This window comes from Microcebus murinus, chromosome 2, assembly GCF_040939455.1.
Source record: "Microcebus murinus isolate Inina chromosome 2, M.murinus_Inina_mat1.0, whole genome shotgun sequence".
NCBI lineage: Eukaryota > Metazoa > Chordata > Mammalia > Primates > Cheirogaleidae > Microcebus > Microcebus murinus.
The window spans coordinates 81,056,890-81,083,258 of NC_134105.1; the positions used below are offsets into that span (position 1 = coordinate 81,056,890).

The following is a 26,369-nucleotide window of genomic DNA, read 5'->3' on the forward strand; positions in this document are numbered from 1 at the left end:
CAAAAAACTCAGACTTGTGCCCTCGCCTTAGGTTAGTATTTACTCAGCAGTTAGGCCCTTTTAGAAATGGGATCATTTCCATACATGGCGTTTCAGCCATGTATGGAAACTTTATCATCTGACTGGAAGGGTGCTGATAATATTCTAGTGATAGGGACTATATCAGGTGGTGTGTCTCACCCAGAAGCAGTGCTGATTAATACATTTTATACATGCCACGCATACATATAATCTCACTGTGCTATCACTGCTATCTTAACATTTATCATACGGTAATAATATCTTGTCTTCTCAGTAGGTGGTAGAGGGACTGGTGGTCAACAGGCTTCGTGTGAGTAAGTAGATAAATAGACAAAAAATATCAGCATTGCTGATAAAAAAATTAAAAGACTGGCATGTCTTAAAATGATCTTAAAGATTTTTTTCATCCTATTTTAAAAGCAGTTAAATTTTGAGGGGGGGATTTGTTTTTGTTTTGCAAACACTCTTTGATTAATATACTAACTTCTAGTGCCTTGCTCAGATGAGGTAGTTATAAATTTTGTTGAGTGAATGGGTGATGCTTGGAATGCAGCTTATCTTTTTGCTGAGGAGTTGAAAATTTTCACATGAGGCTTCTAATATGTAGAATAAGGTAGAACAGTGCTTCAAACAATGATTCTTCTGGGAATGGAGTCATATCATAGTTATTAGAAAAAAAACAATGATAGGCTAGGCACGGTGGCTCACACTTATATGGGAGGATTGGTTGAGCCAGGAGTTCAGGACCAGTCTGAGCAACACAGTGAAACCCCATCTCTACAAAAAAAAAAAAAAAAAAAAAATTAGCCGGGTGTGGTGGCACCCAGCTGTAGTCCTAGTTACTTGGGAGACTGAGGTTGGAGGATTGCTTGCGCCCAGGAGTTTGAGGTCTCAGTGAGCTATGATGACACCACTGCACTCTAGCTGAGTGACAGAACGAGACCCTGTCTTAAAAAAAAAAAAAAAGATAAGAAAAACCAAAGATAAAATGATGATACATCATAAACTTCATGAATCTTGTGAAATAGACATGCTGAGTATGAATGACAAAGAGGCTTCTAGCCCCAGGTTCTATTTCCCTTTAAATCTATAGGATCAGCATTTGTGGGTAGTGAGTGACCCTGGTGAACATTTGCACTGATCCTTGGGCTCCCATTTCTTTGTCTTGCCCGTAAGGAGATGACCCACCTTCCTCCTCATTCCCCTCCTCTACTTGTAGGACTCCAAATGCTCCAATTCTTTTAATTTCTTTTCTGTCAAAACAGGAAAGAATTTGATTTTAGCTATTTACACTTATTGAATAAAAGATTGACTAATTTTCACTTAATAATTCATGAGTTTCATTTTAGTTATTGACCTTTAATTTTCCAGCTTTGCTAGAGGAAATTTGCAAATTGGTGGGGAGATTCATTTGCTCATTCTTTCACTCATTTGGAGATGAAGCTGAGGGTACTCTGAAGTAATAACATAATATATCCAACCTTTTCCCTGCCCAAATGAGGCCAGAATACTCCTCCTTTCTGCCAAGACAAAGTGGGGGCTCTTGCTTGGCTGTGGCTCTGGAAGCCTTTTCCTGGGAATTGCCAGAATGGAGAGACACAGTCCAGTGTTATTAACTTCAAGTTCAGGAGCCCATTCAGCACTCAGATTTATTCACAGAGCCTCTAATAGGCTTATCTTTGCCATTTCTCCCCCCTTTTTATGTCCGCTGGTTGATGACCTCCCATTCCTCCTCTTCCACCCCGAGCCCAACTCTCATTTTCCTGCCTTTGTTCCAAGTTGCCCAAATATGTATTTTATGCTTCTTAGCAAATTTTACTTATTTCAGTTGATTATGAACTGATTTTCATTTTGATATTTCCATCTAGCTATTGATTATAAATGTGTTTCCATTTTTCTTCACCTCTGGTGAAGAAGATTCTTACAAAGAAGCATGTCGTGGGAAGGTATCTTCTTTATTCATGGCATTTTATTATACCAGAGTTATTGATAACCAGAATGGTGTGAGTAACTATGACCATTTTTGCAATGATCTTGACATTTTCAGAAATGTATTTAGCTACTTAGAAAGCTACATCTATGTGAAACTATATTATTTTAATATTCTTATAAACATAAGCTTTGTAAGGAAAGGATATATCAAATGACTTTAAGATAAGAGTTTGTTGCCTTTATTGCTCCTGGCTGTGCAAAGTTTTTGACTGAATTTTTTAGTATGGCTTGAAAGCTGTTCTTTATTTTGTGGGCTATGAAGGCTAAGTTTCAAGATATTGTGGGGTAAGAAGAGATATTGTGGGTTAGGAAGTCCTCTAGGTTAAGATTGCTTGTTTTTTCTCCACCTTTAACCTGGCTGTGGCTAAGAAAGGCATAACTTCTTCATTGCAGCTATCTTTGGATAGCAACCTGCTTTTATAGCAACTTGTCTCTTTGAGGGACAGTGAAAGGAGGAGAGAACTACATTTCCTATTTTTCCATTCTCCCCTGCTTTAGTTCCCACACTAGCTTTTTGGAAATATGACATTCTTGAACAAAAGGGGATAAAAATTACCAAGACCTAATCTCACTGTCCGGAAATACATGGGCCCTTGAAAGGAAAGGATATTAATTGTCTTCAAATATTTTATCTATACCTCATTCATGGTACCTGTCAGTTTCTCTAGTCTTTTATAGTTATTTTTGTTCTTGTCTTATCTTTTCATCTTGATCAATATTGTCCATCAGCACAGAACATTGTGTGATTTTGTAGCCATTAGCCACATGTGGCTTTTGAACACATTTCAAGTGACAGGAGAATTTTTAATTTATGTAACTCAATTAATTTAAATTTAAACAGCAATGGCTAGTGGCTAACATGTTGGAGAGTACAGATCAACTTAAAGATGAGGTCTGTATTTGATTTACTTTTCCTGTGTTATTGGATATACGAATTATTAATATTTTCCTGGTGTTTGGTGAAATAGGATCATCTGTTAACCACATTGCTTCCAAAAGTACAATTGACTCTTCCAGCCGTATTATTAGAAACTGTGTAGCTTTGAATTTGAGATTGAAGTTGGTTCGTAATGGTTAGTATGAAGCTGGAATTACATGACTTGAATTCTTTGTGCTTTCCTGAAATTTGTTCAAAGTGAGTTTAAAAAGCTCAAATAACCATAACTAAAAATTCCAGATTTAACTTCAAATTCTACTGGTGTCAATATTCATGTTCAAGTAGAAAAAGATAAGGTATGTTAGTCAAAAGTCTTGCTTCTGTTAACCCAAGGACAAGAACATCTCTGTTTTAGAAACAGGATTGCCTTAATCAATTCTGGTAGGTGCATATTTGCATACAGGTATGCTTCGAGATGTTGCAGGTTTAGTTCCAGACCACTGCAGCCCAGAGTGAATATTGCAATAAAGCGAGTTATGTAAATTTTTTGGTTTCCCAGTACATATACAAGTTATGTTTACACTATACTGTAGTCTATTAAGTCTACAATAGCATCATGTCTAAAAAATCAATGTACATGCCTTAATTAAAAATACTTTATTGCTAAGAAATGCTAATGATCATCTGAGCCTTAAATGAGCTGTAATCTTTTTGCTGGTGGAGGGTCTTGCCTCAATGTGAGGGGTTGCTGACTGAGGGGTGGTAGTTGCTGAAGGTTGCGGTGCCTATGGAAATTTTTAAAAATAAGACACCAGTGATGTCTGCCAGATCACTTGACTCTTCCTTTCATGAAAGATTTCTCTGTAGCATGCGATGCTATTTGATATAGCATTCTACCTACAGTAGAACTGTCAGAATTAGAGTCAATCCTCTCAAACTCAGCTGCTGCTTTATCAGCTAAGTTTTAATATTCTAAATCCTTTGTTGTCATTTCAGCAAAGTTCACAGTTTCTTCACCAGGATTAGATTCCATCTCCAGAAACCACTTTCTTAGCTCATCTATAAGGAGCAACTCCTTATCCATTCAAGTTTTATCGTGAGATTGCAGCAATTCAGTCACATCTTTAGGCTCCACTTCAAGTTCTAGTTCTTTTGCTATTTCCACCACATCTACAGTGACTTCCTCCACTGAAGTCTTGAACCCCTCAAAGTCATCCATGAGAGTTGGAATCAGCTTCTTCCAAACTCCTGTTAATGTTGATATTTTGACCTTCTCCTGTGAATCTTAAACCTGAGGAATCAATCAATCTGTGCTAGCTTAAAACTTTGCCTCTGCAGCTTCCTCACCTCTCTCAGCTTTCTTATAGAATTGAGAGTTAGGGCCTTGCTCTGGATTAGATTTTGGCTTAAGTGAATGTTGTGGCTGGCTTGATCTTCTATCCTGATGACTAAAACTTTTTCCCTATCAGGAATAAGGCTATTTTGCTTTCTTATCCATTCATGTGCTCACCAGAGTAGCACTTTTAATTTTTTTTTCCCAAGAACTTTTCCTTTGCATTCACAGCTTGGCTGTTTGGTGCAAGAGGCCTAGCTTTTTGCCTTTCTTGCCATCGTCACTAAGCTTAATCATTTTTGGGTTTTGATTTAAAGTGCAAGATGTGTGACTCTTCCTTTCACTTGAACACTTAAAGGGTTATTTGTCTGATTTCAGTATTGTCATGTCTCAGGAAATAAGGAGGTCCCAGGAGAGGGAGAGATTCTGTGTTCTTTTCATTTTAGTTTTTTTAGAGTGAGTTCTTGTTGATTGGTCTTAGACTCGTCAGTAACTGGGTTATAAGTATAGCTCATTTTGGATTCATGGGTATTTGTTTATATATACAGCATAGCACCACACTGGGAACTTTAGAAATAAATCAAGAATTTTTATTTCTTTTTTCTTTGCCTTTTATTTTTTATGTTTTAAATTTGTATACATTTATGGAGTACAAGTACAATTTTGTGTAGTAATGGTCAAGTCAGGGCTTTTACAGTATCCATCACCCGAATAAAGTACGTCGTACCCATTAAGTAATTTCTCATTATCTAGCACCTGCTCCACTTCTGAGTCTCCATTGTACATCATTCCACTCTACGCAAGAACTTTTATTTCAAATCATTGTAGGTTTTCTTCTTTGGCACCTCTGTGTTCTTCTCACTAGTAGCTGGAGGGCATTAGTAGAGTGAAAACATTAGTTATTTGGATTACCATAAATCAGATTAGTTATATAATGATCCTTATTTCTCTGAAGATAATTGGAATTTGATTGCAAATTTATCGAAAATAAAAACGAGCTTTGACATCACTGATAATTCTGCTAAATATTACATTTTTTGTTTGTTTTCTTATGTCTTAGTTTCTATGCAGATTTTGGACCTCTGAATTTGGCAATGGTGTACAGATATTGCTGTAAACTAAACAAGAAACTAAAAGTGAGTATTATAGTGATGTTTATATTTTGGTATTAAAATGTTTGAACCACATGATCTGCCCAGTGGGATTGTTGTGCACACACCGTTTACTCAGATAGTCTTTTTTCTTTTTTAATTATAAATTTAAACATTTCAGAATATCACAGGGATACAAACACTTTAGTCAGGTAGTCTCGATCTTTGAAAATTTGAGTAGTTCACTTAGAAGTTGAAATTGATCCTCCCGATGACACCACAAAGGACATGGTAACCTCTTTCATTTTTCAGTATGAATTGCAATGTGAGCTGAATGAAGTCATTGGCATAGTGATCTAAGAAAGAAAAAGCACAGGTTCTTTTTAGCTTATTGTTAACGAGTCTCTATCAAATTCCCTGCTAGGATAATTTTTCTGAAACCTTCAGATCCACTTGTAGACACTGTTACCAGTGATGAAGGGGCTCATCAGGGCTGAAGCTCTGGGACGTGACCCTTTTCTGTCTGATCAAGATTGAAATTTTTGCATATTTCTTGAATGTTATCTCCATGTAGTTAACAGCCGAGTGAAATTGATGAGCCAGCAGTGATGGGGCATTGACTTTACCTGATATGGCAGAATTCATATATTTAGTATTCATTTATAGTTTTGATTTTATGTGGGGATCTGGTTTCATTTTCTGTATTTATACGTGGGTTTTGGCATGTAGCTTTCTTTTTTTCCTCTTTAACCATATGAGGAAGAGTGCCATCTATAGTCCTAGTTTTGGTAAACTTATTTCATCACACAGAAAGCAATATTTATCTATTTCTTCCAGTTTCTAAATGGAGATCTTAAATATTTCAGTTTGAAAGGCAAAATATTACAGAGCAGGTTTTTAAGGATAACTACTAAATTATAATGCTCCGGTATTTTATTGTTTCTGTTAGGTAAAATGTTGCTAGTGTTACATAGTACAGTGCCTTGTACATATTAACTGTTCAATGATTATCTTTTGATCTGTTTGGTATTTATTGAACTTAGGTATACAAGGCAGTCTGATGGAGAGTTTCCTATAGAATATATTATGTATTTATGAATTTATAAATTTTTGCCAATTGATCCCAAAGTGCTAAATGGTCATGGAATGATAACAAAGAGAGATCTTTTTAGTCAGTAATCATATAACATAAAATCTATTGCATTCAACTTTTCTAGGAGTTAACTTACAAAGTTGTGTGGCTTGAAAAGATATATGTAAATTCCTTTAACTAAACCAGATCTGTTTTTCGGAAAAGAAGCAACTGACAGTAATTTAGAAAATAAAATAGAGATTTTTGCAATCATCAAGGAAGTAAATAATAATATCCTTTTTATATAAAAGAACTTTTAATTGCTGAGTTAGCAAGGAAAGGATAATTAACAAATAATTGAAGTTTATCTCTTCTTTTTGAGGACTAAGGAATTTCTTTGCTTTCCTAATTAGTCATGTTGGTATGAGTTGGTATGAACTGGGTATTAATGATCTGGGAACTGAGTACTATGTGGAGTGACCAAAGAGAAAGTGCATTATTAGGAAAATAAAATCACTGGTCTGACTCAGTGTTCTACTTAATAGAAATTGCACAAGAGTAGATGGATTGAATTAAGACTAGTTTTTTTCTACCATATTCTATACTGTACAGTATGGGTAAGTACATATAAAAACTTGTTTTGATTTTCTTTCATTTACAAAGCTTTCTTTCAGCATTATGAAAGTTTAATCTAGTCCCCTTGGTTCGTTTCTGTGATCAGGTAATCTATTGGATGCCTGGAATGAATTAGCTTTAGTATAATAGTGGACACTTTCCTACTTGCTGAAGGATTGAATTTTCAAAACTCAAATGTTAGTAAGTCATGGGTTATCTCAAAGAAGTGTGCCAAATAGAATCTCTATTTTAGGAGAAAAAGATTTACTTTACCAATCCAAAGTTGCAATTGCTTCAGGCTTGTGGAATCTCCATTTCTTCATCTATAGCATAGGAATTACAGAATTCTCACGGGGTGTTGGTTAGTATTATATTAGAAAATAGATGTAAAAAGCTTAGTAAATTTTAAGGTCCTATACAAAATAAAGTTACTAATATAACATTTGTGAATTCTGATTGGAAATATAATAAAGACGGTTCTTCTATAAAATTTATGAACACCTTCTTTCCAGACTTAATGCTGTCATTTCCATATGGGAAAGCTGCCCAATATAATTTTAGGAATCTAAATGACCATTTAGTCAAGACTTAGAAAGGGAGACCAGGGAGAGGTATGTGACTTGCCCAAGGCTGTAAAGTCAGGCCTAGATTCCAGGGTTTATGACTGCATCCTTCCTGTTCTTCTCTCCACCTTCGGTAGTAACTGCAGCTTCTGGTTTACAATCTTCCTGTGTTCACTTGGAGTGTTGTCCCAACTGCTTCACCTTGTCCCATGGTGGCTTCAAGGCTTCTCTGCCTCTTCTGCTCCAGAGACTGTTACTGGCACCCTGGTGGCACTCCAGGCACCCAGAATCCAGACTCTCCCACTTAGAATATGCCCTTCTAGTTCCTTGCCTTGCGCATTCTGTCTCTCTCATCCTACTGGGATCTCTAGACCTTCAGACTCCCTGTTCTCTCAGTCTATTGGAGCCTTGCTGATGTCTTTTGTCTATAGCCCATGGTGGCTTATTTCAGTAAAGGTTTGGACATCTTGCTTTTCTGCGTTTTCCCTTGCGTACCTTGCCAGCTACCACCCTTGGTGGTGTCGTGGTGGATGGTATCATGCACTAATTTACTGGGAAACTGCAGTATCCCTGCCACTCCCAGCCTTGCACTTTACCCCACTGCACGTTAACTGTTCATGCATTTGTTTGTGACGCCCAGTCTGACTGGAATGCCCTTCCCCTCTCGCTCGACAACTCCTTGTTCTTTAATACTTTGCCTCAGCTACCATCCTCTAGGAAGCATCTTCTTGCCCTTCTGGACTGGGCTGGAGGTGCCTCCCTTGTTTTCCCATAATTCTCTGTGCAGGTCTCTATTGTTGATGAATTATAATTAGTTATTTGTACCTGCTTCTCTCTAGACTATGAGTTTCTGGAGGATGGGAGCATGTTATATAACTTTGTGTCCCAGTACCCAGCACAGGGTCACCAAACAGAAACTTCTCTTGACTTTGTCACTTGAAGATCTTCTTTTATCATTTTGCTTCCCAAGGTTTCAGAAGGATAGCCTGCCTGCAGTGTGTTTACATCCTTGCTACTCGCTGATTTCTTTTTCTTTTTCATGTATTTACTTTTTATCGAATTTGTTAACATTATGGAGTTCTTCCACTGCCAAACCATGCCTGAGAATTCAAACAAAGAAATGGTACAATGGACAGCCTCATCCACCTATCATATAATATATTAAAACTTGATTCATGTACATTTTGATATTTTCACAGTCCTTTAAAAAGCTGGAATTTAAATCTGCTCTGGTCTTCCTCGCTGATTTCTTAATCCTTTGCTATCCAACTTTTGCCTTCCCCACTCTACTGAAACTGTTCTAGTAACATCTTAAATGCTGAGTCTGATGACATTTGCTAGGTCCTCAAACTCCTTTACTTCTCTGAATAATTTAGCACTATTTTAATAACTATGTCCTAGGATTCTTCTCTTGTGTGACTTCCTAATTCCTTTAGGCACATTTTATTTTCCAGTTTGGAAATTTTTATTCTTTCCAATAAAGCTTTTGTGATTCCCACCCTTATGTGATAACTTCTGCAGACAGGTAATATTTTGCTGTGCATTCTAGTCCAGACCCAAATTTCCCTTTTTTTATCTCAAAATATATTTTTTCCAGTTAATGCTTTGAAGTGGTGGTTTATTGCTATTTTTTTGTATCCATTTGCATTCTATTCCCAATGGCCTCAGTTTTAATTATGTTGATTAGAATGGAAAATTATCCATCAAACATCTGCTTAGATTAAAAATTCAGAGACAAAACTCACCACCACTAACAAAAACCCTGCTACCTATTTTAAACTGTACTTTCAAAATTGTGTTAATAAATACTACGAGTTTTGCAGTAATAGGTTGCAGTTTGCTATTTCTGGTCAATAGTTATTGTGATGGAGGAAGCAATCAAAAGAGGGAAGATTTACTGAAGTGAGAACAATTTGTAAAACTGGGTATGTTATTTAATGTAAAATGTCATCAATGATTGATGAGTTGACTTATTAATCTGGTATTCCAAGGAATCCATAAACCCTTAAAATTATAAAATTTTGTGTATATTTACATTTTTCTTCTGTTGGATTTATAGCTTTTTGACAGGTTTTCAGAGGGATCCTTGGCACAGACAATGCTAAGAACGCTGGGCTTTAGACTATAAGGGCTTCTGAAAGAGAAGACTGTATTAATAAATAACAAATTGTGCTATTTAACAAAAAACCCAAATTTAATCTCCAAACTTTATTAGTTAAAAATATCTTTTAATTACTAATTTGATAATCTAAAAGTTTTATAAAGGTAATATGACTGAATTGGCTTTTCCTAAAATAGTCAATACAGTTTTAATTATTGATTTCACTTTTCCTCAGGGAAAAATAAAACCCCAACTTGGGAGGAAAAAATATCTCTGAAAAAAGGGGACAGTTTCTAGGGCAGCGATATTTTTTTTTTATTTTAATACCCGGTGTTATGAATCAGTGGGATAATTACAATAATCTCGAGGACTGTTTTAAAAAGGATTAAAAGAATATTCACAGAAATGTAATTTTAAATATACAAAACATCCCACATAGTCCTTTCATTGTAAAAGGGGCAGGGGATGGACATCATGAAATGAACGATTGTACTGAAGCACTGGAAGTACCTGGCAGATGGTGGGGCCCAGGGAATGTCCTTGTTGCTGAATGAATCAGTGCAGTAATCCTATCCTGGAAACCAGGCACCTGCCACCATATCAGGTGGTTGTACACAAGTACTCTTTTGATTTGATTAGACCACCCTCTTATTATAACTATAAAAGCATGTTGAGATTTCAACATGTTGAGATTTCTTCACGTGGATCTCTTCTGTTTCAGGTTCATGGGCTTTGGGGGAGGAAAAAAGCAAGCTACATTCCGGAGCTAGTTCATGTAGTTTAAAGAGGTACAAAGCAGTGTTAATGCTCATGGGCGTGAGCATATACAAAGCTGGCAAGGCATGGGCCTTTTATGCCCATTCGGGGATCCTCAGGCAAGAAGAGCCCCATTTATAGAAAATGCCCACATGCCTTCAGTAGTTATGAACATGATCAAATAATCTTTATGAGCAACTTTTCCTGACATTTTGACTTCTACTTTAATGAAATGTGCTATTTCATTAATGAAATGTATTGGGTCTGAGACAAAATGGACCATACAGAGACATCTTTTTCTTTTTTAAAGAAATTACTCACCTTAGTTTATCATAGCACTAAGTAAAAACATAAACCATATTTTGTTTTGTACAGCCAAAGAAAATTTTCAAGAATATCCCTTTCCTGAGAAAGTTGGAGGTAAAACATGTAAAGGTCGTGGCTGCTCACAGCAAGACCTGTTCATTTTATTGCTTTTGTAGTGAGATGACCACTGATTGCTATGGAGATGCTGATTGCTGTGGCCATTCCTGGGCTAGCCTAGTCACCTGTGAGAGAATGGAGCCTTGGTCATCATGGTCCCTGTGCTGTGATCTATTTAATCAGACTGCCATCATTGGCGGGAGCTTGCTTGTTTAGGGAATTGCATGGGCTCTCTTTTTTATTGAAGAGCATATTATACGGGCTGCACTAATATCTTCTTTAGCTCAGACTGATTCATACAATTTCATTAAACATAGCAATCTAACCAAATAACTTGAAGATTTACTCTTAAGCATGGCAAATGACTTTTCCAAAAGGCTGCTTAAACTCTGTGTTTCTTGTTATTTTGAATTGACCATTACCACTTTTTTATTTTTTTGGCTTTAAGCTTAATTGCATCCCCTTTTATTGTTGAATGGGTAACACAGTTTGTGGTCTCCTGACTTAAGCTGAACAAGTGCATGATTTGTGTTTGTTACCATAAACCAAGGATAGCCTGGCCTGTTTGTTATTTGTGTAGCTTGTCATCATTTTCTTCTCTCCCTGACTTCTTACAGCTTGTTTTTCATAAGGAGTAATCCCACTAGAATGCAACCTTTTACATAGCTTTTCTTTCTGAGATAGAAAATGTCTGTCTGGGCTCAATACCTTTATCTTAATTCGTATTATTCTATTATAGCAGTCATTGTTCTTTGTTTTACAAGTACAATTAAATATTTATTTGATATATTATACACTTACCATGATTTACATAAGAGGGGGAAAACTTTGACTCTCAGGTAAGCAATACAAGTCTAGATGTTTCTATTAGTTTGATTATATTAATAGGTATTTAATACTAAATCCCATCTGTTATCTACTGTTGTTTTGGCCTTGTTTTTTGTTTTCTTTTTGAGGCAGAGTCTCACTCTGTTGCCTGGTCTAGAGTGCCGTGGCGTCAGCCTAGCTCACAGCAACCTCAAACTCCTGGGCTCAAGCAATTCTTCTGCCTCAGCCTCCCGAGTAGCTGGCACTACAGGCATGTACCACCACACCGGGCTAATTTTTGTATTTTTAGTGGAGGCGAGGCCTCAGTCTTGCTTAGGCTGGTCTCAAACTCCTGAGTTCAAGTGATCCTCCCAGAGTGCTAGGATTATAGGTGTGAGCCACCACGCCTGGCCTGTTTTGGCATTTTTAAATGTAACAATTATTATACCTGTAATTAATATCATTTCATTGGTCCTTGTGTGCTGTGAATGCATCCCTATGCAGTTATTCTTTTCTGTTTATAATAAACCTTGGTTTGTAATAAACCAAGATTTGTAATAAACCTTGGCCAATATTTGCATCAAATAGTCATTAGATTGTGAACCTATGAGGCTACAGACCAGGGCACCCTCCCCTGTCACCTCATTGCTCAGCAGTGTTTGACACACAACAGCTGCTCGATTCATGCTGCTAGAACCAATAGAACTTTCTTCAGCCGCAGTATCCTGGCACCCAGATCCAGCAAACTGGTCACCTGTGGGCTGCATTTGGCCCACAGACATGTTTCGTTGGACATGAAACACTGTTTAAAAAAATTAAGATTCATAGTCAACATCTTCAATTTATGAAAACTTCCACAAAATTCTAGATTTTTGGCTTCTTTTAAATATTACAATATCTGACAATTCTGGGCCCAGATTCCTGCATGTGAGCAGCAAGTTGGAGCTTAGAGTACTTTGGACAGGGAATGCTTTTCTAGTTTGCCAACTGCCCCACTTCAAATTCTTGGCCACTGAGAACATCTGAATTTGGAACCTTTAGAATAATGCCATTTAAGACAGCTTAATTATGGAATCATTAAAAAGAACTTGTTCCTAAGTTAACACCTGGAATGCATGATTTACAAATTGTAATCAAGTTTTTTGAGGAATCTGGGGAAATGTATATATTGTAACATGCTTTTAAAAGGCTTATGGCATGATTTGAAATTCCTTTATAAAAATTTAAAGTTCTTTTGGGGTTACTTGACCAGATGGGACAGTGTTTTAGGACCCATGTAAGACATTTCCAGGAGTGGGACCAGTCACATGTTTATGCAGTTCTTCTCCAAAGTTTAGCAATATCTTGCAGTAGTGGATTTCAGTGTGTGGTTCCTGTACCAGAAGTGTCAGCATTCCCTGGGAACCCATTAGAAATGCAAATTCTTAGGCTCTACTGACCCAGATTCTCAGGAGGTAAAAATCTGTGTTTTAATAAGCCCTCTAGGCGATTCTGAACCAGTCTTTTAAGAGGATGAAATATAATGCAATAATATAATAATAAAATATAGTTTCAATTTAGATTTAGTTTTTTATTTCTAAGATATTTTAGTAATATTGACCAATTCAACCTGACAATTATTTAAATTCTGAGCCACGAAACTTGTTATGGCCTCATAATTGAGATTTACACAAATTATCCAGCTCAGTGGAACAGTTATGGGTTTATCCTGCTTATTTGACCAATTTTTAACGTCACTTTGCTATTGCACATAGTATTTTTGTTTTGTAACCTGTAAGCTTCTCATATAAAGCAAAAAGAGTCTGTAATAGAGCATATCGCTCACTGAAAGCCAGCGATTATGGCATTACTTTGCAAGTGTTCTTCTTGAAAGTTTGGGTCAGTATACCAGGCTTCAGAAGAGACAGACTAGAGTAAGGAAGGGGCTGCTGTCCAGTTTGGAGGCATGATGTTCTCCTGGCATTAGGGCAGAATCTGAGAAAACATCTACTGGGTTCATTTATAAAATAGAATCCTATTGTCTCCAAATGTGACTTACTTTCCCTGTATTGTAAAGTTCTTTCATGAAAGATCTGGGAAAATGAGTTAATGTTCTTCTAAAGCTAATTCAGTTATCAGTGTCTCCACTGATACTGTTTATTGTAGGTCCTTTGATTATGAATAGGTTTTTTTTTTTTAAAGGGAGGGGCATATTTAATATTTGAGAGGAAAAAAACATTAAAAGAGTTTTGTATATCAGCCCAATCATATAAACATCAGCTAAACGATTGACAAAATGTTTTGTTATCCCTGAAATTTTTCATTCTGTTACCCAAATATCTCCTCTATTGAACAGTGTTACTAGTATTGAACTATGGGGCAGGGTGACCATAAGAGGGAGGCCTGGGTGTGGTAAGGAGGGAAATTAGGACAGGCCTACAGTATGTAAAATTTTCCTCTGTTTTCATTCACTTTGAATTAATTTTGATTCCTTGAGCCAATTGTACTCTTAGTGATCTGATCCAAGAGATACTGTCTGAGCTTTGCTGAGCAGATTATTTCTTGTCTGTAGTGCTTTTGAGATGTAACTGAGAAAATTGAATTCCAGAAAAATCTAAGCAAGGTAAATATTAGGAGCTTTAAACTTTTCCCTAAAAACCAGTTAGGAAGCTCTCAAAAAAAAAGTAAAAAAAAGAGTTGTATTTACTTTCTGTAGGCAGCTTCTCATAGGAAATCTTTTTAAGTAGTTAAAATTATTTCTAGGTAGACTTTTTGAAAGCCATTCTTTAACTGATATAATTTCTGAAAGCTTGTAAAGTTTAAAAAAATTCTTCTAAAATCTTTAAAATTTTAGTTTGTATTATATATACTTAAAAAGCATTTTTTCCCCCACGATTGGGTATGGTTAAGTTTATGGGAGAACAAGGCAGCTCTTTTTTTTCCTTAAGGAGTATTTATAGGTATGCAGTGAAATGATCTCTATCAGAATTCTGTCCTTTACCTTCATGCTTCCTAGTCCAGAATGGACTCTGTATTCCATATACTTTAGACTAAGAGAAAACAAAAAGCAAACAAACATAAAAACTTTCCCTCAAAACCCCCAAACAAACAAGAAATGAGCATCGGTGATGAAAGAAAAGGTATATGAGTTGTCACTTTGGCAAGTAGATTTATAAAATAAACACAGTTCCATGTTGTTAAATGATTAACAGTAGTTCGTTATGAAACCTAAATTCTTAGGAGAAAAGAGCATCAAAACAGATAATCTAGGCCAGGCACGGTGGCTTACACCTGTAATCCTAGCACTGTGGGAGGCTGAGGCAGGAGGATGGCTTGGGGCTAGGAGTTCAAAACCAGCCTGAGCAAGAGTGAGACCCCATTTCTACCAAAAATAGGAACAAATAGCTGGTCGTGGTGACATGCATCTGTAGTCACAGTTACTCTGGAGGCTGAGGCAGGAGAGTCCCTTGAGCCCAAGAGTTTGAGGTTGCAGTGAGCTATGATTGTGCCACTGCATTCTAGACTGGGCGACAGAATGAGACTCTGTCTCAAAACAAACACAAACAAAAAACCCCCCCAAATAATCCAGACTTCAAGATAGATTTTCTTTCCCACAAGTATTTTTTTAGGGAAGCAGGAAATGTAAATAGTGAGAGGCTGGGAGCCAGAAGAGCTGGTGAGTCCTTATGCTCAGCCTTATTCGTGTGTATGGAGAGGCTGGCCTATGTCAGGCAATCTTTAGGTATTTGAGATTCAGAGACAATAAGAGATGCTTAGGTCTGAAGAGACTTTACTCCCCTTGTGATAAATCAAACTTATGGGTGGGGAACAATAAGTGGCAAAACCAACCAATCACCCAACAAACAAATAATAAAATAGAAAGAGGAAATGTCCAAAAAGTCAGTAGTTCCAAATTGAGAAAGCAAGGAATCAAGTGTCGGCACCAGTGGTTAGTAATCTTGAGGTCTTTAAATAACTTTAGTGCGTTAACTTGACTGAGCTGAATTAAAGAAAATATTGTACTTTTTTTCTGTCTATTTCATAGGAATATTTTCACAAGCCTGTCAGAAAATAAGGGCATTGATAATAAGAGATTTTCTTTGAGTCAAACACTGATTTTTAAAAGTTCAATTAAAAAGGGCACTACCATTTTCAGAAAATGTGATTCTTGGTTATCAAGAATAACCTGAAAGGCCTGATTTGGAGTGATGAAGGCCTACTGGCTCATTGCTGGGGTATGCTTAGCTAGTAGCTATGTTTTCTGTGGTTATGTGCTAGTAGCTACGTTTTCTGTGGTTATGTGCTAAAGCCAGAATGTAGCAGTTTCATCTTAGAATATTCTTCAGTGTGGGAAGAGTTTTTTTTTTCTTTGTAGATAATAGCAGGGTAAAGAAGAGTATGTAGTTGAGCTCTGTTTATATTTTTAAAGGGGTTCTAAAAGCAGGGATTCTCTGTTCAATGTATAAGGTATAAAAAGATGTTTATATAGTCACTATGAATTTATGGACAAATAATAAAATGTACTTATGTGCCTATATTTTGAAAACCATTTGTCAACATACCACAACTTTTGAAATAGGAGGAAATTGAACAAATGTCTTTGAGTTGTGTCTATGTTTTCATTGTCTTATATTTATTTGAGTTTTGATTTATAATTTGGTTTCATTTTAACAGATCTTTTCTGTTACTACTTTTCTTGTTTAGCATGTATACAGCATACCATGTTGATTATTTTGGATTTAGTTAAATACCTGAGCATGCAGCATATTGCTTGGCATACAGCAGGTGCTTAATAACTTTTTGTTTGAATCCATGAATTTAATATATGGATATTGTATTCTATTAAACTGTTTGTTAATATAGTTCTTCTGATGGTTCATCTTTTCTGTTAACCATTTATTTTCAGATTTTCAGATAATTAAAAGGGGATTATTATAGAACATCTTAGAAAGGAAATATTAATATTGGTCTCTAAAAATGAAAAAAATTTAGAAGACGATAGACTGGTTGACACCTTTAAAAACAAACTGTACAATATAGAAAATATAGGTAACTTTCCTGGGAGTAGGAGTGGCACATAGGGAGTAAAAAGGGGTAAATAGATTTTATATATAAGATCAAGATTAAATCATAAAAAATGATTCCTGCTAATAGAGATGCCAATAATGTAATTGTTATTCACTATATGAATTTCTTTTCTTGGAAAGAAAAATATTTGTTATATTGATTCTTATATCATAATTGGGCTCTAAGAAGTCTGAGCTAGTAATCCTCCACCCCCCAATGCTCATGTCCAGATGCCATAGAAATTAAAGTTGAAAGTGATTAAAGTTTACACATTGTGACACATCTTGAAATTTAAGAGATGATATTTGTCTTGTGTGTATTTTAACGTTGTTTCTATGGTTATTCTAACCCTTCTTTATCTCATCTTTCTAGTCATACAGTTTATCAAGAAAGAAAATAGTGCACTACACCTGTTTTGACCAACGGAAAAGAGCAAATGCAGCATTTTTGATAGGTGCCTATGCTGTAAGTATTTTCTTCATAATTATTTTCTATAATCAGGCCAGTGAAATGCCAATGCTGTCAAATAAAATCCAGGTCACTTTTTCAGTGGGATTGGGAGATGGTGGAGATTATTAGCAGTCTGGAAATTGATCTGGGGTGGAAAATGTGGACTAGTGTTGATGGGGTGTTTATAGTCTAGATTTTATTTTCTAGTAGTCAGTGAGAGAATCTTGGAATTGCAATGTGTACCTTGGATTCCACAGTTGTTATAGGTGTTTTAATAAAAAGAGTGTCTAACAGAGCCATTTCCAGGAAAAAAATACATATATGTGTGTGTCTGTGTGTGTATGAATATGAATAAAGTATAATATTATGGAAGTTTTTTTTTTGAGACAGAGTCTCACTCTGTTGCCCAGGCTAGAGTGCTGTGGCATCAGCCTAGCTCACAGCAACCTCAAACTCCTGGGCTCAAGCAGTCCTTCTGCTGCAGCCTCCCGAGTAGCTGGGACTACAGGCATGTGCCACCATGCCCGGCTAATTTTTTCTATATATTTTTAGTTGGCCGATTAATTTCTTTCTATTTTTAGTAGAGACGGGGTCTTGCTGTTGTTCAGGCTGGTTTCGAACTCCTGGCCTTGAGCAATCTGCCTACCTTAGCTTCCCAGAGTGCTAGGATTATAGGCGTGAGCCACAGTGCCTGGCCATTATGGAAGATTTTTTTTTTTTTTTTTTTGAGACAGAGTCTCGCTTTGTTGTCCAGGCTAGAGTGAGTGCCGTGGCGTCAGCCTAGCTCACAGCAACCTCAAACTCCTGGGCTCGAGTGATCCTTCTGCCTCAGCCTCCTGAGTAGCTGGGACTACAGGCATGCGCCACCATGCCCGGCTAATTTTTTATATATATATCAGTTGGCCAATTAATTTCTTTCTATTTATAGTAGAGACGGGGTCTCGCTCTTGCTCAGGCTGGTTTTGAACTCCTGAACTTGAGCAATCCGCCCACCTCGGCCTCCCAAGAGCTAGGATTACAGGCGTGAGCCACAGCGCCCGGCCTATGGAAGATTTTTAAAGACAGTTGAGTGGTTCCTTTTTTGGGAGAAGAGGAAATCCTAGATTTTATAGTGGAGGATTGTTATTATTTTTATCATCCATTCATTCATCTTTGCAAATGTTTGCAATAATAGGCAAACAGTATAAATCTTGCGTATATTATAGCCTCCCTAATAACTAGATAAGACTTTTTAGAAAATAATTTTGATTAGAAATTTTGTTCTCTGCCTGCACTAAAATGTCAATATGAATTCCACATGACCCATGCTAGAGAGTTTTGAAGTGGATGTTTCTGGAATTTCCTATATATGCTGGGATTGAGCAAAAACATAGAAGGTAGAAACCATCAGGGCTAAAACATACTTGCAGCCTATAATATCTTTTCAGGGATGTGTGTGTTATCCAGTTAGTAGTATGCTGGTATAAAGGTTGGAGAAGAGAGGTGTCATTTCCCCTCATTGGGGAGGGCCTGTGATCCTCTGGTGCCTTCGAAGCAACACTGCTGTATGGCGTTTCAAGGGCCTTATTCTAACGACCTTGAGGGAAGGGGCACCAGCTACTAGACATCAAATTCTGCCACATCAAACCTAAAGCTCCGGGTGAAGAAAGCCCAGCGGTATTGTTGGAAAGGCTGTCAACTGCTGCAGGGTGAGGCTGAGAAGAGTGACAGGCTGTCAGCCAGGCTGAGGCTGGGGCCGGGGCCTTGCTTCTAGCACTGAGGAACCCATCTCTGCCCACTTATCCTCCCTTGACCTGGCTGCAGCAAAACCTTGGGCCATTCCTTGTGGGACTGTTGCTTTTTTGCCCTGTAGTTGATAGCATGGTATAGTACAAAGAACAGTTGCTAAGAATCAGAAAAGTTAAGTTTTTCATCCTGAAGGGTCTCTGTGATGATGGACTTTATCTCTCTTAGCTTTACTTAGTTTCCTTATCTGTAAAATGAGAGGGTTGGATGTAATGACTCCCACATTTCCTTCCAATTCTTAGGATACTAGGATTATTTGTAGTGCCAGCCAGGCTATTGCTTTTATTTTAAGAGCACACATGAAAAGGCATGAAGGTTCCGTGAAGTGCTGATAAGCTGAAGTAAGCGGGTGTGCTTTTTACTTTACATTGATAATTGCTATTTATTTGTAACTCATAATTGACATTGTGATTAAAATATAGACAGCGTGTATCATCTCTCGATTCATGCTTTATAAACAAGCATGTCTTTCCTGCAGGGGTTTGTAGTGCTTTGTGAACATGTTATTTGTGGATCCTTTGTCATAAAGGATTGCCATCAAGAAGAGGTCATCTGCTGTTCTTCTCATTTCTTTTTCCCTCTTTCCCTCTCTCAACCTTTCTCTTTCTTCTTTCCTTTTTAACTCTTATTCTTCCTGTTTTGTTTGGTGTGGGTCTTTCAGCAGGCTACCTCTAGAATTTTGAAAGGAATTTTAGTTACAAATGTATTGAGCTTGTGATAAAATACTCTGTGATAAAATGTGTCTTCTAATGCAGAAGTTTCCATTACTTTAAAGCAACCAAAGGGAAAACAAGCAGTCCCAGCGTGGTGGAAGAAGTGCTGAGCACAGCATGAGCTTGTCTTCCACACCAGTTAAAGTCCTGAGAAGCAGTGTAAAGTGATTATTCTCGTATTGGTCATTTCCAGATTGATTTTCTTTTCTAATTTTAGAAATGCATTCCCCAGAAAGCTTTTTGACACAAACTCTGAATAAAGAAGAAACTAAGAATTATGGTCTATTTTTAAAGAGAATTTTATGCTTCATATCATGTGTACTTTAATTGTTGATACAGTTAAGAAGATAGTCAATTATGTGCATCCTTCATACATCTCAGTTAGATGTCACATATGTTAAATGTTTCTAGTTGTATAAGTCTCAAAATAGGGCAATCTTCTCTGGATGTAAAGGACCTTTGGATCAGCAGTATAGCCTATATGGAGCAAACTAGGTAGGTGTGTTTTATCAGAGAGAAGTTCTTAACAGTGAAACTGTTCCTCTTTTAAAAATGTATAATCAGCCCTCTCTCAAAGGACATTGACTAATAAAAATATTATGTATTAAAACAAGCCTTTCTCTCTGAGCCTTATTTTTCTCATTTGTAAAATTTGGATGATCCCAGGGTTTCCTTATCTACCTCACAGGATTATTATGAAGATCAAATATCCAACTGCCTGTTTGATAGCTCCACGTTATATATATAAATGATATCTCAAATTTATTGTGGAAAAACAGGAATTTTTATTCTTTCTTTCTCCAAATCTATTTATTCCCCTAGTCATTCTCTTTGTAGTAAATGGGCCACCATCAGTGACTTGCTACATCAGAAGACATAGTCATTTTGATTTCTTTTGTTTCCTCATCCCACATTATACTTTTTTATAAGTTTGGTCAGCTTTACCTCTGAATCATGTACTGAATCAGAATATATCTTTCCATCTCTACTGCTATCACGTAGCCCAAGCCACTGTCATCGTTTTACCTGGATAACCACTACAGCTTTATATGTTATCTTCTTTTTTACATTCTTGCTTCCCTCTAATTTAGTTGCCACACAATTATCAGAGTAATCTTTTAAAAATATAAATTAGATTCCGTCATTACCCATAGATCTGTCTAATGATTGCTCACTCTTCTTGGCATAAAATTTATTCTCCTTACTAATGCCATGAAGATCCTTTCTGATCTGACTCTGTCTACTCTGTGATCTCCTTGCTTGAGATGTTCTTATCACGCTGGCCTTCTAACCATGAACATCCTATGCTTGCTGCCACCAAAGGGCCTTGATATTTCTGCTTTTTATCTGGAATGTTCTTCAGAACTTTGCATGCCTGGTTCCTTCTAATGTGTTCATCTCAGAGATTTTTCTCTCAAATTCCACCCTGTAACCCTCACCCCTAGTCACTCTCTAGCCCTTTACTGTTTTATTTTCTTTACAGCATGCTACTATTACCTTGTTTGTTTATATTTTTACTTACTCATTATCTCTTTTCCAGACCTGAGGGTAGGGACCTTGTCTGTTTTGTTCATTGTTATATCTAGAGGGTGATAAAATATTTAACAAGGGGTTAGACCTAGGTATTCACCAATTAAATTGGAAGGTGGCGGGGGTGGGGGGGGGAGGGGGGGCAGAATCCTGGAGGCTTCCTGCTTTGCTAACCATGGGCAAGTCTAGGGTGGGGGTGGGGTCCCAAGGAAGAGATCAGGGTTGCCAGTGTGGAGTGGGATGGGATACTGTGGGCAGCAGCTATTTACCAACTGGTATGGAACTATTTAGTATTTGAACACTGAGTATCTGCTTAGAGCAGTGCTTGGCACAAAGAGGTGCTCTTTAAATGTCCACTGAATGAATAAATAATGGGATGAGAAAATAAGAAAGAAAGCAGGCAATATATGGGAAACTCCTCTGAAAAAGATCAAGTTGGACATAAAATATAAAGTGATGTCTTCTCCATTACCAGAGTATTTGTGCTAATGACAGGCCAACTGTGCTAATGATCAAAGCCAAGATTATAGACCAATGGTAGTACCTGGTATACAACGTCATATCACTACCTTGCTTTTTCTTTTCTTTCCTTTTTTGTTTTTAATAAACTTGTATTTTCTCAATTTTTTATTGTGGTAAAATACACATAACATAAACCTTCCTATCTTAATCATTTTTAAGTGTACATTTCAGTGGTATTAAGTACTTGCATGTTGTTGGGCAGCTGTCAACGGAAAAAAAGCCAAACTCTGTAAAATAATTTTAAAGAGATTTATTCTGAGCCAAATTTGGGAACCATGACCCAGACAGAGCCACTCCCAACAGGTCTTGAGCAAGTGAACTCGATGTGGTTAGGTTACAGTTTGGTTTTATACATTTTAGGGAGGCAGGGACTACAGGTAAAGTCATCAATCATTACATAGGAAGCATACATTGGTTTGGCCCAAAAAGGTAGGACATCTCGAAGTGGGGGGGGCCTTACAGGTTATAGGTGGGTTTAAAGTTTCTTTGGCTTGTAAAAGACATGAAGCTTTGTCTAAAGGCCTGAAATGTTTTAACATAAGGAGCTGTTATCAGAGATAATCCACTGGACATAGATTTGTTGTGTAAATTGAGGACCTGCAGGTTTGTCTTGCGGGGGGGGGGGCATAAGGCATGTCTGACTTCCCTCCTCCTGGCAGAGAATTTAATTTTAGGATATTCCTTTGGCCACTGAGGGGGTCCATTCAGTCAGCCGGTGGGGGGTGAGCCTTAAAATTTTATCCTAGTTTACACAGCCATCACCATACCTCACTTTTGTGTGTTCCATCATGTAGCAAATATGATGTGCCTACAGAGTCAGGGCTTTGCTTGTGGTTTCTTTGTTAGAAGATGACTTCAGGTATTTCACAGAAGCTTTTGTGTTCCTGTTTCTTTACATCTAAGTGGAGGAAAGCCTTACTATGCTTCATCTCATAGGGCTGTTGTGAGGGTCTAAGGAGATAAAATATAGACCATCATGTTCAGTAGGGAATCCAGGGAGAAGGAAACCCTTCTCTTTGGGTGATCTTAAAGCCAGGGTTGTTGGAGTGATGGGGTGATCTTAAAGCCAGGGTTGCTGGAGTGATGTGACCACCAGAGATTACAGTGGCACTTAACAGATGATAGGTACCCATTTTAAGGAAGTCCCTAAGCTGTGACATTGTGCTTCTTAAAATGGAGGGCTCAGGTTTAAGACCTACTTTGCCAGAAAAGTATTTCCCTTCTAGGGCAATACTCAGTGCAATTTTAGAGTTAGGGTGGTTAGATCATTATAGCATCCTAAACACTCTCATGTGAATTTGAAGAAGATAGCTTTTAAAGATCTTGAGTGTGAATTAATTAGGTTCTTGCCATGTGCATAAAGACCAACTCCTCACCAGTACCTGCATTATTATACTCTGTCACTTTCAATTCACAGGCCTATGGCAAGACAGTCCAGGAGAATTTAGATTAGGTCATGATGACTGAAGAATTGGGAAATCATATGAATGAGGAGAAATTAAAATAAATGTGATTGTTTAGCTTAGAAAATTAAGTTCAGGGTTTAAAGAATTAAGACTCTCTTTTCAGCTGTGTGGAGGAAGCTTAAACAGAGGTGGTAACCACATTGCATTTTCTTTAACCCACTTGCTAAGTCCTCACCTTGCTAAATGAGAGGTCTACATTATGCATTAACTGAGACTAGCCTGAACCACATGTCATGTCTGAATTGAGGATGACATGGCTGAGGTTTATAGACTTTCTAAGCAAGTCTGCATCTGCCATTTATTTTGTTGAGTACTTAAATGGCCTAAAGCTGTACTCCTATGTCTATGGCTGATTGCAAAGAAGCCATTTTCCATCTGGCATGGTGGCTGAGAGCTGTGACTTTAACATAGCCGCAGGCTCCCTTACCTTCGAGTCCAGCTCTTAGTTGTATGTCCTGAGCAAGTTATTGAACTTATCCAAACTCTGATGTTTTTCATCTTTGAAACAGGGATAACAGCACACTATTTTAGTTGTAGTGAGGACTAAAGGAGGTCACGCATGTAAAGGTGTCATCTGTGCAGTGTCTGGCATTGTATGCACTTAGGAATGTCTAGTTGTTCTGGGCAGGGAAGCTGTGTGGCCTTCCAAAAAGTTTTCTGAGCCAATCTCCTACTTCCTGTTACCCTTTTGGGCTCAGACACTTAGGCTACCCCCTGAAGATCTGATGGCCGCTTCCTCACTTTTTGTCTGTGTATTTCCCCCTGACCATCCCATTTTAGGCTTAAATCCTTCCTTGGCTCAGTAGTACTCAACTGCTGCTAATCTGATTATTGCTTAGTGTGATTCACTGGAAGGTGTGATTGTGAACCCCCTCCCCCATGTTGTTTGCATTTTAAAGGAAGAACTAAACCTGATGAGTTTCTTATTTGTGAGATGTGTAGTTAGGTATTCATTAGCTCAGTAAATATTTAGCTCCTATGAGCCCTGGCTGGCACTGTGGTAGGCCCTGGGGAATAAAAAAAAAAAAAAGAAAAGAAAAAGGAAAAAACAATGTCTAGCTTCAAATGGGGCACAGATGAGCAATAGATAATTGTGAAATGTGCAGTAGGTGCAAATTTGGATAATTGTGAATTCATTCAACACATGTTTGTCAAGCTGTTATCATACAAAACAGGCCTTGCTCTAGGAGTTGAGGATACTAAGGTGAATGAATGACTCCCCTGCCTTTTGGTGTGGGTGTGGAGGAGGCCTGGAGTCAAACCTGGGGAGAGGGAAGGGTCAAGATGGCCAGTCCCAGCAAGCCAAGTGGTAAGGGACTGTCAGACAGGGGGAATAGCATGAAGGTGAGGATGATGTTTCTTTTGGTTGAGAGAAGATTGATTATTTTAAATTTTTTATTTTGTTTTAAAAATCTAGTATGAAAAGGGGAAATTTAATGAGAAGATGGGGTCTTTTTTTTTCCTTATGATTAAAAACTTTTTAAGACTTCAATATCCTCAGAAAAAATAAAAAAAAAAAACTTTAAAAAGTGGCATAACTACATTATAAAGAAAAGTCAGAAAATTCTTCTATAGTTACATCACTCTAAACCTGAACTATTTTTTAGATGTAATTGCAGTGTAATTTTGTGAGCTTTTTAACACTTAGCCCACATGTTTTGCCATTTGCTACTCAGATGATCAAATATTAATAATATTCCATTTAGAGGGTATAACATCACTTGTTTAACATTTTAGATTTCCTTCAAAAATTTTTATAATGTGACAAACATCTTCTGCATTATAAATCTTTCTTTTTATAGATTTTTGTCTAATTCTAAAGACAAAAATCCTAGAAGTAGGATTCATAGATTTTAAAAATCAGCATTTATAAGGCTCTTGGGGTATAATGTTATATTTAAGCTAGTTTATACTAAATTTGGTATGTGAAATTTTCAGTTTCATATACCTTTGCATATTGGGAATGAGCATTATAATTTTAGAAATTTAATTGGTGAAAAATGCTACCTCATTGTTTTACTAATCATGTTTTTGATTAATGAGGTTTATTCTTGTAGTTTTATTTATAGGTTTACTAACTTTGAATGGTTCGTGTTTTAAATTTGTTTCCTGTAATTGGACCATTTAAAAGTTGAAAAGTGGCAATTAGTTTCTTTCCTTTAAAAAAGGAAGTCATTTACCTGTCTCTAACTTCTATTAATAGATGCAGACCACTAGAAATCATGCCCATCATTTGAAGTTTCCTTGATAAATTAGGAAGTCTATAGACCTTAAGTTCTGTTACTCGTCAAAATGCTATATTAATAAGTACTTCTGTATACCTATATACAAAGATGCTTAATTGGAACTCCTGATAATGGACCTATTGATTATTCAACACTGAGCTGTCTGCTACCTATTCAGAAAGTTATATTCAGAACAATATTCTTTAAAAATGGTCAGAGGCTGGGCATGGTAGCTCAGGTCTGTAATTCTAGTACTTTGGGAGGTCCAGGTGGAAAGATCTCTGGAGGCAGGAGTTGGAGACCAGCCTGGGCAACATGATGAGCCCTTATCTCTAAAAAAAAGTAAAAAAAAAAATAACTGGGTGTGGTGGCACATTAGTGCTTGTACCCCTAGCTACTTGGGAGACTCGGGGGGTGGAAGTATTGCTTGAGACGAGGAGTTCAAGGCTACAATGAGCTATTATCGTGCCACTGTACTCCAACTTGGGCAACAGAGCAAAACCTTATCGCTAATTAAAATTAAAGCAAAATAAAAGTGGTTAGAGTGTGTATGTATTTAAATCACTGGTGGACATTGATATACCTGGTCAATTAACTGTGAATTTGTTTTTCTTTTTGTTTGGACCACGTATGTTACTTTTCTTATTCTCTAACTCAATTTATCCATAAATTGTGATTTCAGAACTACTTTAAATTGTCATTAAAATTTGTAGATTAAAAAAATGTCATATAGAGGTAAAATTATCAAGAAAAATGGTTGTTCAAAATAATAAAGGCATTTACTTTAAATATTTTTTAAAACAGTCATATTAATATAATGGATGCCAGCTACTAGTGTTCTGTTATCCTTCTCTGTGTCTTCTTGGTAAATCTAACAGCGATTGCTACTGCTATAGAAATTTTTGGAGAGGAAGGGAGGGGTGGTGCAGGGCTAGGGCAGGGCACTTTCCTGTTTTCAGTTCCTTCCTTTCATAGTTTGAT

At 37.0% G+C, this 26,369-nt stretch overlaps 1 protein-coding gene across 6 annotated transcripts in view; it reads left to right on the forward strand.

Moving 5' to 3' along the window:
- Positions 1-26,369, forward strand: part of CDC14A (cell division cycle 14A) — a 164,153-nt gene that overhangs the window by 14,241 nt on the left and 123,543 nt on the right. For 4 of the 6 annotated variants that reach the window (XM_012748620.3, XM_012748612.3, XM_012748613.2 and 1 more), the window contains exons 3-5: positions 5,284-5,359; positions 10,797-10,841; positions 17,070-17,162. In XM_012748620.3, coding sequence (XP_012604074.1) covers positions 5,284-5,359; positions 10,797-10,841; positions 17,070-17,162 — 214 coding nt within the window. The remainder of the gene's footprint in view (positions 1-5,283; positions 5,360-10,796; positions 10,842-17,069; positions 17,163-26,369) is intronic. The other 2 variants (XM_012748614.3, XM_012748621.2) reach the window with 1 other exon arrangement.